Source organism: Solanum tuberosum, unplaced genomic scaffold (assembly GCF_000226075.1).
Source record: "Solanum tuberosum cultivar DM 1-3 516 R44 unplaced genomic scaffold, SolTub_3.0 scf00387, whole genome shotgun sequence".
NCBI lineage: Eukaryota > Viridiplantae > Streptophyta > Magnoliopsida > Solanales > Solanaceae > Solanum > Solanum tuberosum.
In genome coordinates this window covers 487,068-510,569 of record NW_006239312.1, presented here as the reverse complement: position 1 = coordinate 510,569, position 23,502 = coordinate 487,068, and the positions used below count along the sequence as shown (strand labels likewise).

The 23,502-nt window shown below is 28.7% G+C and overlaps 1 protein-coding gene across 1 annotated transcript; it reads right to left on the bottom strand.

The window, feature by feature from the left end:
* Positions 1-726: 726 nt before the first annotated feature.
* On the bottom strand, positions 727-6,186 carry LOC102580689 (hexokinase-3-like). Its single transcript, XM_006362258.2, has 9 exons — positions 5,377-6,186; positions 3,589-3,739; positions 3,298-3,480; positions 2,790-2,864; positions 2,071-2,226; positions 1,881-1,979; positions 1,668-1,795; positions 1,494-1,575; positions 727-1,357 (listed from the first exon to the last, which is right to left on the bottom strand). The coding sequence occupies exons 1-9, from the start codon at positions 5,646-5,648 to the stop codon at positions 965-967; spliced, it is 1,539 nt and encodes a 512-aa protein (XP_006362320.1). The 5' UTR covers positions 5,649-6,186; the 3' UTR covers positions 727-964.
* Between the last annotated feature and the right edge of the window lie 17,316 nt (positions 6,187-23,502).

Genomic DNA, 23,502 nt, shown 5'->3' with positions numbered 1-23,502 from the left:
GAATTCAATTAAATTAATAATAATTTCAGTCTCAAACTAAAAACATTAAGAATCTACTCAGAGAATCTACATTTAACTTGTACTATCTCTCTTAACCTATTTATCTCTTTTTTTTTCTTGTGCATGTTTTTTTCATGTATATCAATCTTCTTCTTTTTATTACTTTTTCATATGTCTTTACATTATATATTTAAGTTTCATATTATAATTCTTCTAGTTCTATATCAACAAAATTAACAAGAAGTATAAACATGTGAAGCGCGAACATATCAATTAATATCATAAAGTAAAACAAGCCGACAAAAAGACAAATGGTCAACTTCTCCTTAAAGAATCCCTCTACTTTATAAGCTTTATGGAAAAGCTTGCATGCCAAATGCCTCCTTTCCATTAATGTTTATACTTGGTCCAACCTAATATATAACTTCTTTCAAAAGCAAACAATTTTTTCGATTCAAATTGTAAGTGAGCATAAGAGATCATCGAACAGATGAAATTTATACTTGGTCCAACCTAATATATAACTTCTTTCAAAAGCAAACATTTTTTTCGATTCAAATTGTAAGTGAGCATAAGAGATCATCGAACAAATGAAAGCATAAAATAATACAAGTGTAAAAGAAATAGTTGTGTTTAAGACATAAAATAAATGAATAAATAATTAAATGAGAACATTTCAAAAGATCATGTATTTACATACACAAAATAAAGAAATGGGGTAAACACTTCATGAAATCAACAATACCATTAATTTTCTTCAACTTGCAATGGGCCAATATCATTCTAAGACAGCAATGGGGATATCCTAGACTATATATAATATATCATATTTTGACATATATGACACATATACACAACCTCCCTTTTACATTTTGATGGATTGAGATATTTTTCTACAATTTACAAAGCTGTGTATAGATATATATATGTATATATATATATATATATTAGTATTTGCTTCTATTCACTGCAGCTGTACTGTATCCGCCGCTGCCTCAGGGGGTGAATTTGCAGCAGCAACAAGAGCTGCTCCAGTGCCTGATCCATCTTCCATGACCCTAAGAACGACGTAAGGGGAAACTTCTTCCCCTAAAATTTCCGCCATTGCTTCATTCAGGTATTCTCTGAATGTGGTGTAACTTGTGTATAAACCACCCTCGATAGCCACAACTGTTCTTCTCATCCGACTTGGCCTATTACTCCTGAACTTTCCACTGGCTATGCCCCCACTCCCATCTCGACCAATCTTCTTCAAGATTCCTACGATACCAGCAGCTGCTAGTCTAGCAGCCCTTCGAGTAATGACATCACATACCTTCACTACAAGCTTCCGGACTTTCACTGGCACATCGGGTAACTGAAAGTCGAGGGGCCCAAGAACCAGAAGTAAGAAAGCAAGCAACACGGCAAGTAGTATTTAACAAGAAGTGGACAAATATCATATGCCACAATCATTTAAGTAAGTGTAGGATAGGAAGATAAAAAGGGTATACCTCCAGAACTTCTTCTAGGATTTTGGCTACTTCACTCAAGTCAGGTGAATCATCCTCATGCATAGCAGCCATCAACGGTGTTCTGTCATTATTTCCAGTTAAACTAATAAGTACTAAATTCCATACATCACATAGAAATATTCATCGAAAAAGTGAGAAGAAAACATGTTGCACCTCAAGACGAAAGGAATTGCTAATTTTGAAGATGAAGGTCCAAAATCATCTGATTGCTTAGACATTCTAAGGAGCACTCTCCGGACAATGTCTCCCAAATACATTCCTGATATCATTTTCTCAAAGCCCTGCAGCATAATCCACAAATATGATGCTTGAAGTGCGTCAAGTCATATAAAATACACCAGGGTTTGCAAGAAATAAAAACTTTACCTGATCATTTGGGTTTGGGCTAGCAACATCCAAGTCGATATCATATGAGGTTCTTGGTAAATGAGATGACCAAAAGTTTCCCCATTCCATATTGACCACCTAATTTACAGAAAGTAGGAAAACATGTAAGCAAACTTTTATAAAAAGAACTAAGCCTAAAAAAATGTGAACATATGCAAGTAAATATTACCATGCTTCCAGATGTTGTTAGAAGACCTTGACACTTAATAATTGCATCTGCCCGCTCCAAATAGCATGCATTAGTGCCAGTCCCAATTATAACCGCAGCAACTGTGTCTTCATCATTATAATGTCCAAGAGCTAGAGTTCCCACAGTATCATTTATCTGGGGCATAATGCAGCAACAATAAACTTTAATACCCATTGCACAAGAGCTAAAACTAATCAAGTTTCGATTAAAATTTGAAGGAAAATACTATGTAAGACGAAGGAGAAAAATATTAACCACAGTAATTCTCCAACTTATACACAAGGGAAGACATTTATAAACTAGTGATAAAATAATGATTTCCTGGACTGAACATTCAAAGAAGGCAAGATATGATAGTAGAAAAAAAATCATTTCTATATATGCCCATTTTCTTTGTTTTAATGTTCTACAGAGATCAAGAAAGAAGTGTTAGGACGTCTATTGTACAGCTTCACTGAAATAATGTCTACAAATAACTATCCTATTATGTGGAGAAATACATGGCTTAAAGGTTAAAATCTCATATCATACAGCTCTGAGTAACACCTAAAGTAAAAACAGAGGGGCCTTAAACCATGTAACATGAGCCTAGTGGAAGATAGCAAGAATCCAAAAGTAAGTCTCACAGACATGAGCAAGGATATATGTCTAAGCAGAAGTTGGGCAGAAGCAAGAATCTGGAAGAGGGAAGTGCTCACCAGTGCTGCAACCCGCACATCTAGACCTTTCCTGGAGAGTGCTAGTTGCAGACATTCAGAAACATCTCTCCCAATCTACAAATAAAGAAACATGAGAACAGAAAAAAAGTTATATTGTAAATTGACAATCCAAAGGTATATTGTAAATTGACAATTCCGTAGCAATGACCTTAAAAACAAGGGCATGTATATGAGGTTCATAAATCCGTACCACATTCACATCACTGATAACTATTTCTCACTTGTAATATAAAGGAAATACTGAGACGACTCGAAAGAAATAGACAGCTTCTTCAAGCTGTTAGCTTTGCATGGTCATATAATACAGTTCAAGTAACACAAGCAGTACTAAATTTCCTACCGAAATATCGACATGCATGCACTGAAAAGGTAAGTGTCACACCCCGCAAGACCGATAATTACGACTTTATTCATAAAAGGTAAGTCATAGACATTTACAAACTTTGAACTACATAGAATATAAGAGCAAAGCCTCTCGTTAACTAACCGTATCTTCAATTGCAAATCCTTTTGTCCATTTCATCAAAATGCCAGATGAGACGGAAGATTGCTTCACAGGAAATGAAAATGTGAAACCAAGTTCTCTCCTCCTAGGTGAAGTCTGTTCTAAGTCATTACCCTCCTTTTCAATGAAGTCCTTTAGCGATGAAGCAATGAAATCAAAGAGATCCTACACATAACAAAAAAGGGTAAAGACTGTTGATCTCTAACAAATCAAATAAAAAAATTGTTGTTTGCAGGAAGATAATAAAAAAATTAGAAACACAAACTCAGCTACCTCGCTTGTGCTTGTCATTAGGTGTTGCGGAATGGGTTGGCGTTCAATATCTTGTCCAAGAATAGCAGACCTTTGGTCTCCTAAGTGGACTCTCAAAACTCTAAAGTTTGTACCACCAAGGTCCAGAGCATAATATGTTCCCTCCTCACTCCTAAAATCATAAGCCCAAAATTAGTTATCAAATAACAAAAATATGATCATTAGAGATAACTAACAAAGTAGCCACCTGTCAGCCAGAATTAAAACTGCAACACAGAGCGAGGAATTCTCCTGTGTTTCATTAACTCAAGAGACATTCAACCAGAAAAGCCTCATTCTTTTTATGTGCATTTGATCTTCAAGAAAAACCATTATAAAGTCTCTTTTTAGGAGAAGATAAGTAAATCTTTCTCTAGTACTGCATTGTCAACTTTTAAAAATACATCTCCTCCTATATGTTAACACCAAAGGAATAAAAATAAGAACGATAAAAGTTATGTCCAACAAAACCGGACGATGATTCGGTAAGAATCCAATGCCTGATTTTCATTATATATGATAAGAGCCAACACATGCATGAAATAACCAAACGAGTGCACATGCAATCAAAGAAACTAGACAAGAAAAAAAACAAGCAGGAGGCGCATGTTAAGGTCGAATCAGTTACTGTAGCATTCAAGGATGTTATGTATCGACTATTATGATTGATCAAAAAGAATCTGATCTAATACTACCTTTCATCTAATCAAAAATTCTTTGGAGAATCAGAGGTACGCAAAATGATATCAATATCTTTATGGCGAACCTATTGATGCTTGTGATACAGATTTTTTTACAGTGAACAACAACATGATGAATAGATTCATTAGATACTTAAGATTAGTCATATTATTCTAAATTCTGCATAACAGCAGAATTTTGACTTAGCGTTACAACAGAACTTATCAACCAGACTGGTGCTTGACATATCTATCTTGGTAGCCACCCTGGTTAACAAAAGGCATGCAATAAACTGGCAACTGCACATCTGGAACCAAGTAATGTCCATTTCAGACTACTCAAAAACAAAGAAGTCATTCTCAATTTCTTTTTTACTTTCTAAATCATGAAGCTTTCTCAAAATTTAACAAAGTAACTACTTGAAAGTGTTTCCGTGTATAACTAAAAAGCAATCAAAAATCTAAAGAAAAAGTCATGAAATCCCATTAGAGAGAAAGTAAAGAAACATTTGCTAGTAACCCAAATTCTCTCCGTGATCAAAGTAGTTGAACAAAGTAAGAGTACATTGCATTGTTCCCCGTACTTCACGACCCTAAACACATAATACATCCAAAAAAAAAAAAAAAGCCAAACACAAACACCCCTAATCAACCATAAAGACAAAAAATCTACCACCATATAACACAAAAGCACAATCTTTCACACAAACCCTCTCTCCTTTCAAGGAAAAGAACTTGTAACCTCCCACTCCCACCCCCTCCCCCCAAAAAAAACAACCTACCAATGCTTTGCTTACATCACCCCTAGCAATACACAATGAGCAAAGGCATGAACAAACGAATTAGCAAAAGAAAACAAAACAATCATAAAGAAAAAAAAACAGGAACATGGTATTCTATATTCATCTGATAACAAGTGAGATAAGCATTCATATATATACCTACATAAACATTCACATGAATTTTCAGAAACGTAACAGATAAGCAATCAAGCTCAAATGAGGCAAGAGAAAAAGAAAAACATGACATGGAACTAAAAGTTGCTAGTATTAGTAATAACTTAAATGCAAGAGTGTGATTGCATACATACCCATTTGGGAGTTTATCAACATATGTAAGCAACATCTTGAGTTTACTCCCTCCTTCAGAAGCAAGTCCAGCATGCATTTCAACAGCCATAGCATCAACTACTTGCTTTAATCTAAAAACAGTAGTATCACATGACTCTTCCAGTTCTTCCAAAACTTTCACCATTTTCAACCATTTCCTCCTCTTGCTTACCCTCTTACCCACCATAGCTGCTGCTACAATACACGCCGCCATAGCACAACCCACCGCTAACCCAACTCCTAGCCTCCCCATACGACACCGTTCCCTTCCTCTGCTTTTCTTCTTTCTCCCGTTTCGAGAATGAATCAGTCAAACCATTTTTCTTAAAAACGACACCGTTTTTTAAACAAAACCCCGTTTTAAAACTCCCTCCTTTTAATAAACCTTCGCTGATTATATCACTAAAACAACGTCATTTAATGTTCCCTGAGTCATTAAACGTCGCCGTTTGCTTTTCCCGATAAGCTCACTGTTCTAAAAAAAGAAAAAACTAAAAACACGGCGTACTTTCCGGTAATCAACCACCGTGAATGATGCCGTATTAAATTAGTTGAAACTAGAACTGGAAATGAAACTTACTTCCTCCTCCTTCTCCTCCGGCGTTGCTCCACTGCCGCCGGTAACAGTATGACGTCTGTCTATTGAAATATGGAAGTTTGATAAAAGTGAAATTGTAAGAGAGATTGTTTCCCGGTGAGAGTTATCGCCGGCGACTTCGACGGATATTTTCTCCGGCGACGACCGGTAATATTTTAGAGAGAGAAAGGGCGGTGGTGTTGCGCTTTTTTGTACTAAGAGAGTGTGTTATTTGTGAAAGCGAAGGTCTGCTATTTATATTAGAAATGAAAAAGACTATTTTGCCCTTGATGTATTAATTTTTTTTTATTGTTTTTGAAAAATGAGAAAAAACATTTAACAGATTTTGGAATTTTGTGAGAAAATAGGACATTAAATTGATGAATATTTACGGTTATTGCCATTTAAGTTTGACTGTTTTTAATAATACAGTTAATTGGGATTAACCTTAATTTATAAAAAGTAATTTTGGTTCATTATAAAATTTGACTAGTTTAATAGAGACTTGTTTTTTTCTTTTGCTCAATAGTGGACTACTATTTTGACTTGTTTGATTCGGACTTTAATTTAATTAAATTTAAACTTCTGAAATAATTAATAGTATGTTTACATTTATGTTTAGGATTTTATAATAATAATTACTTTATACTACTTTTTTTTTGAATTTTTAAGTTGTTTTTTTATATGTTGTATAGATCTTTTAAAGTTTTTATGATTTTTTAAAATATAATTTTGAGGAATTTACTTATATTTTTTGTTTTTATTTTGAGGAATTTACTTGAGAGATTTATGAATTTAAGAAATACATATACATTTATAATTCTGTTTTATATGTGGAATAAGTCTTTGATTAGTTTTTTCATTTAAACCTTATTTGACTATTTTATTTATGATTTTGTATTCATTTAAGCGTAAATAAAGATGAGTATTTTCGTAATGAATTAATTAAATACATAAAAAAGCTATAATTTAATATATTTAATCATGATTTACGTGTAGCATTACGTCACTTACTTTAGATATGTATGAATTTAAGAAGCACATATATTTACAATTTTATTTTATTAATATGTGAAATTAGTCTTTGATTATTTTTCTCATTGAAATCTTACTTGACCATTTTACTTTAGATTTTTATTCATAGTGTAAATAAAGATGAGTTTTTTTTGTAATGAATTCATTAAAAAAAAATATTACTTTATATATTTAATCATGATTTACGTATAGCATCACGTCACTTATATGAATTTAAGAAACCATATACATTTATAATCCTATTTTATTAATATGTGAAATAATTCTTTGCTTAGTTTTCTCACTCAATTCTTATTTGACCATTTTACTTTAGATTTTTTATCCATTTAAGTTAAATAAAAATGATATTTTTCGTAATAAATTAATGGAGTTCATTTTAAAATTTATTACTTAATATATTTAATCATTATTTACTCATAGCATTACGTCACTCACTTGAGATATTAATGAATTTAAGAAACACATATATATTTATAATTTTATTTTATTATTAATATATATGAAACAGGTCGTAATTACTTTTCTCATTTAAACCTTATTTGACCATTTTACTATGTTTAATTCATTTAATTAATTAATACATACCTCATTATAATGAATGTATTCCCTTGTAGGTGATCTAACAAATCCAAATAAATAAGGTAGACCAAAATTAAAATAATTCAAATAAACATAAATGCATCGGCTAATAATTCCAAAATTTATGAAAAGGATTTTATAATTTATGATCTTTTATTTTTGAGTAGGTTGCATTTATAACAAAAAATGTTCTATAATTAATAAGAAAAGGGTATTTTAGTAAATTTACTTGAGATACCCTTCTAACCCCACAAGTTTTTATGTAGAGAACCAACAAAGTGAGATTCCACTTTGATGAAATTCATATGAAATATTAAAAGAGAGGACAAAAATGTCATTTTAAAAAAAGCTTTGGACAAAATGGTCATTTTCGAAAGTTATTGGGGTGGGGGGTGGCGAGATGGGTAGGTAGAGAAGACAGCAAATTCCAGAAGAAATTTTTTTAAAAAAATAATTAAAAAAATAGAAAAAAAAAGAGAAATAATTATTATGTGGAAAAACGGCGACGTAGAAGGTGCGGTTACGCTGCGGACCGTACCATAATGACAGTTGTGTTTCGTTAATTCCAGCTAAGCATTAAAAAGGTTTAAATATTTTTTTCTTCCATTTATTTTTACTTTATCATATTTTTTTGATAACCAAAAAATTCGTGACCCGTCCTTTGGACCAATCATAGTCTTCTAAACTCGATGGATAATGGATCCGTCCCTCTACCTTTCTCCACTTAAATACCAGACTTCGTTTTGCATAGTGTGGGGCTTGAACTTGCGACATAAGCCACAAATTCTCCACTTTTACTTATCATATTTAGACTTGACACACTCATTAAAATAAAAAAATAAAAAATATGGCTATTTTGCTACATTGTTCATATTAATTGTTGTTTAGTATTACAACAACAATAATAATAGACCCAGAGAAATTCCTTCATTACCTCAGTGAGGTAGAAAGACTGTTTTCGAAATTGATGTTTAGTATTAGGACTATGTTTAGTGTATTACAACAATAACAATAACATATTCAGCGAAATTCTACTATATAAGATATCAAAATGATAAGGTGTACGCAGATTTTACTACTACCTTATAAAGGTAGATAAGTTGTTTTCGAAATTGATGTTTAGTGTTAGATCTTAAAAAAAGATTTGAAAAATAAGTAATTAATGATCAACTCTGGAACTATTCTTTCTTGATATGTGAAAAGTAACGAGAAAAAATGAAAAAAAAATATTTTTAGAGGAGTGCAATCGTCTCAGTTTATATGATCCACTTTTATTTTCAGTCGATTTTCAAAAAGATGACACGTTTATATATTTGCAAATAATTTAATTTTAAAATGTTCATTTTATCTTTAATGAAATGATATTTTATATCGAATAAAACTATCTCATATAAATTGAAACCGAAAAAAAAGGTCATTACATTTTTCTTAGTAGACAGTACAAAAGACAATAGATTGCAACCTCATAGCTGTACTATTCTCTCTCTTTCTTATGTCTTCCACACTCTCCTCCACCATATACATGAACCACCAAACAAAATTCCAAGAAAAGGAAATGAACAAAAATGTGAAATTTATAAACTTTTAAAAAAAAAAAAATGGTAAAAGTTATAAGGAAAAAAGAGGAAAAAAATAATTCTTAACAATTTAAAATAAAATAAATTTATCCATTGATTTGAATTTTATTTCAAATATGAGGTAATTATAACTATCCAATCACAATTTATTTTGCAAAAACATGATTTAGCCAACAAAAGTTTTTTTTGTTTTACCTTCTTAACCCTAACTTTCTCAAGTTATTCATTCATTTGATAGTAAAAAAACAAGTTCAATGATTTAACAACTCACAAAAGATTGAATTAATCGTTATTTTCATTTGATTAATATGTAAAACAATGAAACTAATTTTATTGTACTTTATTGTAATGTAGACATGACTGTAATTTACGTGATGACTTTTGGATAATGTATTATCTAGTTCACTATGAAATTGATAATATTGTATCGAAATTATGATATTTTTGATAGTTTTAAAACTTATGAATATAAATTTCATATTATTATTTTAAAAAAGGTAAAATGTGTTTCAAAAAATTACGGGCAAACACATATTGAAACTACAATCTAAACTTTATTCAAATCTAATTTTATTTATCATTCTATGAGAAATATATTTGATTTTCTAGATTTTGTGTTTGATTTTAATTTTTGGGGGTGGGGGTGAACATGATAGGCAATTGGATATAATTGAGCTATTTTAATCATTTTAGGTAGGTGTAATCTTTTTGATTAAAAATTATTGGTACTCGAAATCTCAATGATAAAATATACTTTATATAGATAAAAATAAATTATTGAAATTCTATAAATTTTGAGGAGCAAATTTGTTATATTTTCTACAATTGAGGAGAAAAATTGAGCTAGTTCACTATCAATAATGACAAATTCGAAATCAAATTCAAACAATTAGCAAATTTGTTATATTTCCCATAGTGACATTATTTGTAACTTTCATAGTTCAAAAATTTCTATAAATGTTATAACTACTCTTAGAAATAATAGGCATCATGTAAGCATGATATCATAGCTAAGCTTTAATCTAGTTAATTTATGAGTTTATTTGGATTAGTTGATATGTTTTAAGTGGTGAAATTAAGTTTATAAATAAGTAGTACGCGTTTGAATAAAAATATTGAAATTGATAATAAATAATTGACGTATTTGGTAAAAAGAAGTGCTGATAAGCTAAGTGTTATTTAAAATAATAACTAAAATACATTTTGAAAATACAAATTTAATTAGTATCCTTTAAAAGAAACTGAGAAACGACTTACATAGAAGGAATATGAAGTTAGAGCAGAGGGCAGAGGCGTATCCAAGATTTTGAGATAATGGGAGCACTGTTATAAAAAGATTGATCTATGATGTAAATTTGATCGGTTCGACATTTAGAATTTTACTACTGAAAACCGTTAAAGTTTTAAAATTATAGATCTAAAATTAAATATAAAATTCAAATTTCTAACCTCGCGGAGAGAGTTGCACCCAGTCATAATCGCATTATGTGATACTTCAAGTGTGGGTTCACACATCTATATTTCAATATATTTTTTTTAAAATATAACACTACTATGTATGATCTCGAGAGGGGACCATGGGTTCACGTGAACCCGGTGACCCCCCATTAGATACGCCTTTGAGTTAGAGGTTTTATTTTAAAAAGATATTTTGAGAATAAAAAAATATTATGGATAAATTCGTAAAAGTTTTGATCAAATTAAAAGTGTTTATAAGTTAGAGTAGACCGATTTTGAGAGTTTATCAAATACGTAGATAAGTGAAAAAGTATTTATGAGCCAATTTTGCTTGTAAGTTTTAACAAACATCCTCTCTCTCTCTCTCTCTCTCTCTCTCTATATATATATATATATATATATATGCAGAAGTACTCATTACCCCCCTGAACTTGAAGCTTTTTATACGGTGTACATCTAAACTAAATTCCGTTTTAATTACCCCCCGAACTTGTTTATTCCTCCGTCGCGTACACTTTTTTCGTCCACCTGGCGTAGAAATTGACAACAATCTTTACTAGGCGCGTGAGGAAGTGATTTTTTACCACATCATAACGCTACAGCGATAAAAAAAAACGTAAAATCTTCATTTTCTTTAATATTGACATATTTTAAACGAAAAATAGGGGTAAAAATGTAAAATGAAAAAGTAAAGGAAACAAAAATTAACACTTACTTGGTAAGAATTTCAGACAAATTTGAAATTTAATCGACCAACTTCATGTCTAGAAAAAACCCAAATCCAAAAAGGAGTTCCGCGAAAATCAGCCCTTATTCAAAAATAACTTTTAAACAATGAATTTTAAATTTAAGAAATTTATTTTTTGCAATATTAATTTATCCAGGTGGCTATTATTTATCCAGGTGGAAATCCACATCACCAATTTAGCCAGCTGTCGCGCGCGTGTAGTCCCAATAGGAGTAGGTGGACGAAAAAGGTGTACGCGACGGAGGAATAAACAAGTTCGGGGGGGGGGGTAATTAAAATGAAATTTAGTTTAGGTGTACACTGTATAAAAAGCTTCAAGTTCAGGGGGGTAATGAGTACTTCTGTCATATATCATATTTTATTATGAATTCAATAATGTGATAAGTTATTAGGCAGTAACAAATACTTCAACAAATTTGATTATCAAGGACAAATTATTTCGTCATCATATTTCGTCACTAAAAATTTTGTGTGAGGAAAAAAATTTCGTCAATTAGTCGTCACTAAACGTGTCACTAAAAGTATACAAAGACGATTTAGTGTTTCGTCGCTAAAACTAATATATTAACTACAAAAAGAAAATCGTCCCCAAATGCATAAACATTTGTGACGAATTTATTTGTCGTAAAAAGTCTAACTTTTTTTTGTAGTTAATAGTATTTTTGTCACTAAAAAGGTTATAACTACCGACAAAACTATATCGTCGCTAATTATTTAGTTCAATCAGTGACGACATCAATTGTCTCAAAAGTTATATGTATTTCGTAGTTGAAAAAATATATATCGTCGCTAATGACTATTTTTTAAATACAAAAAATTATTTTGTCCTTAAGTGTATAAATTAGGGACAAATTTATTATTATAAAAAAGGTTAATAATTTTGTGATTCAATCTATCATTTTGTCCTACAAGTGTTGCTTTTACCAACGACATATTGTCACTAAATATTATCATAAGTAGTGACAATTACAATTGTCACAAAATAATTAAAAAAATTATTCATATTCAACAAAAAAGAGTATTACGACAATACATTTTTTGTCACTGAAAATAATCAAGATGTGATGAATTAATTATTTAATGACAAAAATATTTGTCTCAAAATTAACCCATGATCATATAATAAAAATAACTAAAATTATACTAAAGAATAATGTCTCATTACAAATTCCTTAAATAAAAGTAAAATATGTCCAATGACAAGAAAATCTAACCAAAATATACCAAATATTACTCCTAAACAAAGACATATAAGTAAAAATTCCTTCCAAAGTATCAATAATTTGGTGACACGTAGCTTCCAATCAATCTTGCTTCAATTCTCACCTTTTATACCTGTAAAAAGAGAGAGAGAAAATAAAATAAAGATTTAAATTGAGATGTTCATATTAGATTCAAAAGTAAAAATATGTAACACGATTTGTCTTTCATTTGTTGTAATGCCCAATTTTATAAGTAATTTTACAATATAAATTTTATCATTAAAAATTTAACACAAGTGAGTTTATGGAGTATATCATCACAAACTACTTTATATGGCAACATAAACTCCATCATTCATGAAATTGCTAACTATTAAAACATAATGTAAAAACTAAAACCAGTAAAATTATAAGTGCAAAATGAACAAAAGAACAGAAAACCCCCACATAAAACCATAAAAATAGTACCAAGTTCACATCTTTAACAATTGGTCTACTAAATAAAGAGAAAAAAAAGACTCAGTTGTGATTAGGCCTTATATGGTATAGTCTCCGGTCAATTACTGAACCACAGAGTGTGAAAAATGATAATAAAACATAGCCAATAAACGTTAGATCTACATATTCATTAAAGATCAACCAGTAATTATGTGAATATAGGGTTAAAGAATATGAAATACAGAGAAAAGACCTTTCTTGTTGATTTATTTTCAATTTTTGTTTTCCTTTCTCTCTATATATATTTGTTTTAAAGTTGAACGTGGGATATGAGAAAGGAAAGGAAGATGAAGAAGACAAAGAAGAAAAAAAGGAAGATTTTTTTATGTTTCCTATTTTGAGTTTCTTTTAACTTTTTTTCCTTTTTAAAATTAATTAATTGTCTTGGAAGATTAAAAAAAAAAAAAAAAAGAACCATCAAAATCGAAGGCCGAAAACCAGCAATGCAAATTGTCATGGGGTTCACCTTATAAAATACTAGAAAAAATATATAAAAACAATTACACTTCCACTATTTATTGATAATTGATACTCTAATGTTAAAGTTAAATTAAGCAAGTGTGAAACCTATAATGTAGCAATACTTTTCATTTCAAATTGATAGTCTTACTTTAAAAAATATTTCTCACTTTTTAGCAACCTTTTAACTTTTTAAAGTCACAAAAATTAAAGATTTATCTATATATCTTATCGAAATAAGAATCAGATATACGTGATTTATGAAGCTTCAAATATGAAATAAGCATGTCTTTTTTGATGTTTTTCATATAAAGAACAATATTTTCAAAAAATTTAAGTTAGGGCAAACTTTCTAACTCTTAGGCATATTTGTTGGAAATACAGTTTAAAAAATATAGAATCTAAATCATTCAAGAATGTGTGTAACTTTCTTTTAAAATTGAAATTGTTATGAGATTTTGAATTATAAATGATTTTCTATTTACTTATTTCTTGATATTCTATTAATATGAAAATAAGATAGTGGGGATATTGGTTTGGGTGGGGGTGGGGGAGGGTTTGGGCAAGGGCGTGTGGTTTTCTCCCCTTTTTTTCTTTCTCTTCTTCTTTTATTCGTTTTATTTTTTAACAAAATTAATATAATGAAAAAATTATGTTTTGATTAATAAGAACACAAAATAAAAATAAATTAAAATAATATGCCTTCTCATACAAATTTTACACATGTTACATTAGTATAAACATGTTAGGAATTATGGACACCTAAAATCTTTTTCTTTTTTTTTTAGTCATTAAAATGAAAAGAAAAACCTATTAATTAAAATTAATATCTTACATAATAAATATTTGTTATTAATTATTCTCTATCATTTCAGTTTGTTAAGCCATAAATACATGTATCATCGTAAGAGAATCCAAATATAAAAGCAAGAATAAACATAGACAATAGTTTTACTTAAACATGAAATAAACCATGGGTTGTTTAAACCTGAAATAAACTAAGGTTTGTTATAACAATTTTGCACTAAGTCTAATGATATAAAAAATCTAAACATAAAAGTTGATATATACTTCATATCATAACATCAATGAATATTAATGGTTTAAACACATACAAAATTTAGCAATTTCAATATATTGCAACCAATGCTTGTATAATCATGACATTAAACTATATAAAAAGGATTAAGTGTTACCTCTTGTAAAAATTAATTCACAAAGAAAAGACCACAATCAAAACCACAAATTAAAAACCACGAATAAAAATCCCGAACTCAACTTTTCTTTTGTTTTCTTTTGTCGCTGAACAATTTTTTTTTTTTTTGTTAGTATTGCTGGAAGGAAAGAGTGTTTGGTGTATGTTTTGGTGTTTGGTGTATGTTTTGGGTGCGTCAGTTTCTGTATGTGTTTTTGATTGTTTTTTTTTTTTAATCTTTCTATCAATGTGTTTTGTGTATGTGTCGTGTGTCGTGTGTGTACTGTGTAGTGTGAGGGGGTAATGGGAGAAGTGGGGGTGAGATGTGGGTGAGTGGGGTAGTGTAGGATAATATTAGCTTCTTATATATATATATATTTTTATTATTATTATTATTAAGTATTTAATAATAAATTATAATTAAGAAATGCTATCTTATTTATTAAAACTTAAATAAAAAGAAACATGTATATTTTTTTTATAAATTTCTTTTCTTTAAAATAAATCTACATTAAAATGTGACTCTATTTTTTTGTCATTTTCAAATATTTTTAAATAAATTTACTAAAATAAGATACATCCAAACATATTTAATTTGAATTTTAAAAAATATTTAAGTACTAAGAATGATATAAAACTTTAAATTCGATCAAAATTTACGTGTCTACATCTGTGACGAAAGATAAATGTAATATTAGTATAAATCACTATAAAAATAAATCAATAACCTATTATAATAATAATAATAATAATAATAATAAATCAAGAAATTATAAATACCTTGACGATTTGGTAAAACTCCTTCATATATTGTGATTTTACATCGTACTTGTTTATTTCTCAAATATTTATTTCGCATTTGTGAAATTATTTGTATACATCATCTCTATAAAAGTGAAGATTCATTATTTACATATGAAACAAAAATTAATTGTAAATAGCAAATAATAATAATAATAATTAAAAAAAGTAATAATAACAAATAATTATAACAAATAATAATAACTAAAAATAATATAAATAATAATAACAAAAATAATAACAATAATAATGTCAATAATAACAATAATGATAACAATAACAATAATAATAATAATAATAATAATAATAATAAAACAAATAATACTAACAAATAATAATAACAGTAATAATAATAATAACAACAACAATAATAACAATAATAACAATATAAATAATACTAATACTAATACTAATACTAATAATAATAATAATAATAATAATAACAACAAATAATAATAGCAATAATAATAAGAATAATAATAGTAAAACAACAACAACAACAATAATAATAATACCAATAATAATAATAATAATAATAATAACAACAACAAATAATAACACGAATAATAATAAAAATAATAATAACAGCAGCAACAACAATAACAATAATAATAAGAAATAACAACAACAACAACAACAACGAATAATAATAACAAATAATAATAAGAATAATAAAAATAATAACAACAACAACAATAATAATAATAATAATAGTAATAATAATAAATAAAAAACTAGAAATAGTTAGAACCAAATAATAATAAAATAAAAAACTAGAAATAGTCGAACCAAATCAATATCAAATGACATCATATTCATCACGAAAAAGTAAAATATCAAGATTTTTAAAGTTCTTAATATGCTTGGTAGAACCTTGCTAAAGCTTTTGTTTTGTTTCAAAACATTTGATTTTATGAGAAGACGTCTAAAAATAATTTATTAAGAACAATTTAGTTTCTACTGTTAAAACTAAAACAATGTATATTTGAAAAGATAGGATTTAAATATCATATGATTCAGTACAATTATAAAATTAAAAAATTATTCAGTACAATTATAAATTTATATAAATAAACTTTTGATTTTACTATAAGAAATCTAATACTTGGTTCAATTCGATGAGTTAATCATTTTTTTAAAAATACATTGACACTCACAACTATAGTACTTTATCATAATATATTCAAATTCTTAGTTGGTCAATTTCTTTCATTTGTGCTTTCATTTTTTTTAGTTTATTTCAATTTTCACACGGATGAATAGAATCCATGAAATATTTCACATCTTTGCAAAGTCTAAATTTGTAAGTCGATATTATCTCTACAGTAGCGGAGTTAGGATTTTTAATAAGGGGTTCAAAATTTAAAAAAGTAACCATACAAACTAATCGAAGGGGGTTCGACATCTACTGTATATACATAAAAGATAATTTTAATCATGTATAAATAGTAATATTTTCCGTCGAAGGGGGTTCAGATGAACCCCTGACATACTGCTGGCTCAACCCCTGTATCTCTATATAGTTCCTCTACGTACGTGGAATCACTACTAATTATGTATGTATTTTTAGACAGAAGCAAATCAATCGACTTAGTTTGTACAGTTTACCCACCACAAAATCGATATAGGCACACACAAAAATAAGCATTAAGGTTTTGAGAAATTATTTTTTCTATAATCTTTATCGATGAAAGTGTATAAAATAAAAAATGAAATGTATTAAGCCAACAAATATTTGTGATGTAGTGGTAGAATAGTACCCACTCACAGTACTTATAATGTAGATTGTATTTTTCAAATGATACATTCTATAATTGCGTAATTTAATAAAATTGATGAATTGATTTTTTTTAGTTTTACAAAATCGACCGATAAATGTATTGTTAAGGGACTATTTTCGACTTACTTCAATAATTCAGGGACCATTTATGAAATTCTCTAATTATGAACAATCGTAGCCAAAGAAAAAATTGTATATAGCTATGAATTTTTCGTAGCAAATAGTTGAATTATTCAACTACAAATTCTAAGTCGTCGCTATTTAACTCCTTACATATTTTGTGACATTTTTTTGTTGTCACTAAATCATAGGTTAATTAGAGATAATAAAATTATTGTCACCAATTGTTCATATTATTAGTGACGAAAATAAATGTCACAATAAATCTAAATTTTTATAGCTAAAACTTATAATATTTAACTACACACTCTTATTTGTTGCTATTGTAACAACATATTTTTTGAGACGAAATTATTTTGTGTCCAAACATAAATTAATTTTAAGACAAAAATAATTTTTCACGAATTAGATACATTATTTGTGATGAAATAATGTGTCAGTGGTAACTTTAAATTCGTGACTGATAGTACTCAATAAATGACGCCAATTCATTTTTTTGGTGGGAAATTTTTAGTGGACAAAACTTTGCCACAAACTTTTATGTCTCGTCACTAAAAGTATATGTCTCATATATTTAAGCACGAAAAATAATTTTTGTCACAAAAGGTAAATAATTAGTGACGAATTTTATGTCGTAGCTATATATCATATTTGTTGTAGTGAAAACATGTGATATAGCACTTGTATATTCAATTAACAATATTAAAGTTGAGCACTTCTTTTAATATTATTCTCTTAAACAATTTAAAGTAAACTTACCAAAAAGTAAATCCATTCTTTTTAAAAAAAATACAATTAATCCATTTATTGGCATGGGGAATAACATACATTACCAAAAGTATACATAAGATTTCTAATTCGAAATTATTGGCATTTCATGAATAATTGAAGTTATCCTCACAACAATACTAACTAAATTTAAAGTAGATTAGTTTTTGGGTAGGCATTTTGGATGTGTAACTTGAATTATTAGTAAGTATATATATTTTTTATTATCAAGTAATTTACATAAATTTTTGAAAATGGTGAATGTTGTTTTATCTCACTAGCTCAATAAAGAAAGAAATTATGTCCAACAAAGTCCCCAAATATCTTATTGTGATTTTTGACTTCTGCGGAAATGTCTTATGAAAATTATTATGTTTTTTTATGATCCAATACTAAAAACGAGAAAGTAAAACAACAAGATTTATTTCATCCATGCATGAATCATGTTTATAAACAATCTCTTACTTATATTCTTAAATATTTTCTTTGTTACTTGTTTTAATTATCGAGTGTAGTTTTACAAATATTATTAACGAACTCAATGAATAAAATATTATTGTTTGAGTAAGAGAGTAGTTTTAAATATTTGGACACCATATGCCCACTAAAAGTTCATTTTAAAAAGTATTACATTCTATACCTAATTTATATACCCAACATGTCATATCTTTAGATATACAATTCACATGGTGTATAATATATACTACAATATGATTCAATTATTCTTAAATGTGAATCATATACCTTTGTATACTTGACATTATATAATGTACATAATTGTTGTAGATACCACATGTGGGTAAATATTTCATACCATCTCCAATTATATGAAAACTATCTTCCGCTTCTTATGTAAAAAAAAAAAATAGGAAAAAGAAAAGACACTGGGAGAAAGTGACACACACACATATAAAATAAATATATATTTAAACAATAATTAGATTTGGAACAACTACACGACAAAAGTACCTTACATAGCTTAGTCATACTTTAAATTATTTAGTTAAAAATTAAGGCATAATACAAAAGGTTATAGTAAAATCTCCAATAATTAAATAGTAGAAGACTAGTAGTATAGGTTTTATTAGATAAAGTTAAACCTAATAACATTGTTAATTTGTTTGATTTTTTTTAGTTATTACGACAAAATGTTATTCTTGAAAGCATATAATTCAACTTAACATAAAAATTGATAAAATATCTTTTTTTTTATTTTGAAAATAAAAAAATTACTTATTCAAACTTCACAATGAAACATGATCAAATTACTTATTATAAATATGATTGTTATAAGAATGTATGACTGTATTAAGATTCGAATTAGAACGAACTCAATACTATTAATATTATTTGTATATATCAAAATGTTCTAATTGAGAAAAAAAAAAGGGTAAAACAAAAGTAAGGGGAGAAAAATAGAGGAAGAGACAATAATTAATCCACTTTGTTTTATATGTTGAAATTTGTGTATTAATTATTTCGTGGCCCTCAATATATAGTTTGGCAATTCGAATATTCGTGTCCTCACTCATTTTTTAATATTTATTATTATAGTAAATTTATTTATTAAAATAATAAGGGGAGTGTGGGGGTAAGGGGGTGGGGGTGACATTGTGTGTGGGCCATGGGGTGGTCCCTTTCATCTTCAAATATTTTAGCTATAGAATACATATACACACTTTTGACTTTGTTTTGACCAATGAAAACTTCCATCTTAATGTTCTTATTAATCATTTGTTTTTTTGACAAGTACAACATTAAGTTTAAAAAATCCTTTTACATCTCCAGAAAACATAATACATAAACATGACTCTTAACTTGGCTTCAACGGATAACTATGTCCTCTAACTTTGAGTGTGCACAAGTAGACACTTAAACTCGTATAAAATTGAACAATTAGACACACGTGTCCTACATGACATACTATAAGTAGGACGTCACGTAGGACACAAAATTTTCATGTAGGGTGTCATGTATGATAAATGTGTCTATTTGTTCAATTTTATACAAGTTTAAGTGCGTACCTGTGCACACCCAACGTTAAAGGTCATAGTTGTCAGTTGATGCCAAGTTAAGGGTCATATTTATGTATTATGCCCTCCGAAATATTTAGATTATGGTCAAAGAAAATTCATTCGTAAAAAAACTCGACGATTAATAACATAAATTTTAATTCCTACAAATCCGCTTCTACCAAGATTTTTTTAGTTACTCTCCTAATTAGTTTAGTTATTTAAATACTACATCTTCAAATCCTGAAAAATCTATATCATCAAAAAAAAGGAACAAAGAATTGACTTTCATTATTAACATTTTAATTTATGACTTATCAATAAAAATATAAGCATATAGCAGTGAAGAAAAGATAAATGAATCAAAATGATATTTAATGATAGTGGATCAACATTAGTTATGGTACATTGGTGGAACTGCTCTACATTTAATTATTAGTCTCGAGTTCGAGTCCTTGATACGGAGAAAATCATGTTGAAAGTGTCACTCCAAAATGAGCCTTATAGTGCGCGATCTGAATTTAGTCTAGACTCTAATACGAATTCGGAACACTAAATGGAAAACCAACAATAAAAAAAAGATCAATGATTAAAAAAATTGTAATATAATATTAGAAAAAATTGGCTTGTTATTGTAGTTAGTTAAATAGTGGGAAATAAAGAAAAGAAAAAGGCTTAAGTCATCCACGACTCCTTAAAGTTATTCACATAATTTATTTAGACACTCAACTAAGATTCTTACCTATTAGACATTTTAATATTAACGAATATTTATCTATTGAACATAAAATGACAACTAGCTTTACAATTATTGTGCGTGTAATTCACACACATTTTCTTTAAAAAATCACAAATAGAATTACGACACGTGGCACATTGGTCCAAATTTTTAATTTTGAAAAATGAAAAATATTTTCAGCCTTTAATAATCTAGAAAAATTAAATTGAAAAAAGAATAAAAAAGAAATTTCTCCCCCCACTTAACCCATTAAATTTCTCCCCCTACTTAACCCATTGCCCTTACTTCTTTCTCTTCTTCCCTGGTCACTCCACCATGATTCCTTAACAATAACAAAAATGAAAATATCTCCCACCCAACCCTAATACACCCACCTAATCTTTTGCCTTTTTTTTCTTTCCCTGTCACTCATTGTATTCTATTCTTCCTGTGATTATTGAATTTTTTGTGAAAATAATAGATGTCGATAAATTATTTCAAAATCGACGATGAAGAGAAATCAAAAGAATATCAATTTTTTATACCATTTTTAATAAGTTTAATGAATGGTGATGATTGCTTGATTGAAGTTATTGAAAATAGAGATGCATGAATGTCGGCTAACTTTTTAACTCCAATGGTCCGATTATTTCCTTCTTCTTGCAAATTCAATTAGTTTGTTTACAACGAAAAATGATAAAAAAGAAAGAAGAACAAAACAAAAGGCAGAGAATTTGAAGTCTTTAAAATGGTGGGTTGAAGAAGAAGAAGACGACTTGTACATGGGTGTGGGGTTAGTTTCTTTTATAAATAAAGAGATAAATGTTTAATTAAATGAGCTGTTAGTTATTTAATTAATACATGCCAAGTGTCAAGAAAATAAACACTAATTTATTTTTAAAAGTTTTAAAAAAAGTCCATTCACGCACTCAACAATAGTGAATTACACTTATTTTGTCATATCAACGTTTTGTGTTTAATAGGTATATGTTTTGAATAATTTAGGTGTTCAATAGGTACGAGTCCTAGTTGAGGTGTCCAAGTGAATTATGCGGACAACTTTAAAGGGATGTAGATGACTTAAGCCAAATAAAAAAACCATGTCATACATCACAATCATAATCAAACATGTCAAGGTTTAGCATGCTAAAGTATAGTGGTGGGCTTGACCTTACCAATTAGGTATTACTATTTCTACAAAGTCTATTGGAAATATATTACTTAATTAATAGATTAATAATAATAATAATTATTATTATTTATTTATTCAGTTGTCATAATCAAAACAAGTCATTATCGTAGGATTCTAAGAATAGATTTTGAAAATAATTATAAATTGAAAGCTTTTCCAAAAGTTTATGATAGGGATATTAGTAGGGCGGTTAATGCCATGCCCCACTTTCCCCTCCAAAAATATTCTACTACTATCTACCTCATTTTTTAAGAATTAATTTCAAACTCTTCTTATTTCCCTAGCTACCAACTCTAGGGGTAATACATAAATTAATTATGAAAGAAATTTATGTATTATTTTATGTAGAAATTAATTACGTAGGATTTAGTTATTTATGTATCACGTATACATGTATTATTTATACATCTTTCTAAATTGCAAATCAGTTATTGTATTAATTTTATACATAAATCCTAACCAACTACCAAACATGGTATTACTTATGCAAGATCTAATACTATATATGATATTGCTCTATCATATATGTCCTTTATGGCCCTAATATAAACCATTGGGGATTCCCTTTAGCCTCCAAACACCTCTAGAGGACATTCCTTAGTACTTTGTTATATGCCCTTTTCAAGATCAATAAACATCATACGTAGGTTCATCTTCCTCTTCATATACCTCTCCACTAGTCTTCGCACGAGATGGATGACATCAGTAGTCGATCACCACGACATGAATTCAAATTGATTCTCGGAAATGGACACCATTCTCATCATTCTTATATATGTCACTCACTCTCGAACTTTCATAGTGTAGCTTAGCAATTTGATATCCCTATAATTGTTACAGTTTTAAATATCATCCTTGTTCTTATATAATGGGACCATCGTATTGCATCTCCATTCGTCGGGCATTTATATCGTCCTAAAGATAACATCAAACAACCCAGTAAATCACTTCATACATGTCTTGTATGTGTTCTTCTCTTGTTCATCCAACTAGTAGCATGAGCAACCTCCTCAACCCTAAAGCACCTTCAGTACCCAAAGTTCCGAAGTCTTTCAGAGTGTGCCAAGTCACTCAACACAATGTCTCAGTCCCCTTCTTCGTTTAAGAGTTTGTGACAATATGCATGTCATTTGTGCTTAATAGTGGACTCTTCCACAAACACCTTGCCTTCCTCATCGTTGATGCACTTTACTTGATCCAAGTCGCAAGATTTTCTCTCTCTCACTTTTGTGAGCCTATACAATTTTTTATCCTCGTCTTTGCCCCTATCTCGACATACAAGTGTTCGAAAGATGTCGTCTTAGCAGTCGTAATCGCTAACTTAGCTTTTGTCTTCGTTTTCTTATAGACTTCCTTAAGCATCTGCTTCTCTTTCTCGTCTACGCACT

What these genes read in the sequence shown, in the direction of transcription:
- LOC102580689 (XM_006362258.2), bottom strand. Translation starts at nt 5,648, where the DNA reads ATGGGGAGGCTAGGAGTTGGGTTAGCGGTGGGTTGTGCTATGGCGGCG. An exon ending in ATGTGCGGGTTGCAGCACTG is followed by an intron (nt 2,227 to 2,789) that starts GTGAGCACTTCC and finishes ATTATGCCCCAG; the next exon opens with ATAAATGATACTGTGGGAAC. An exon ending in TCCTAGAAGAAGTTCTGGAG is followed by an intron (nt 1,358 to 1,493) that starts GTATACCCTTTT and finishes CTCGACTTTCAG; the next exon opens with TTACCCGATGTGCCAGTGAA.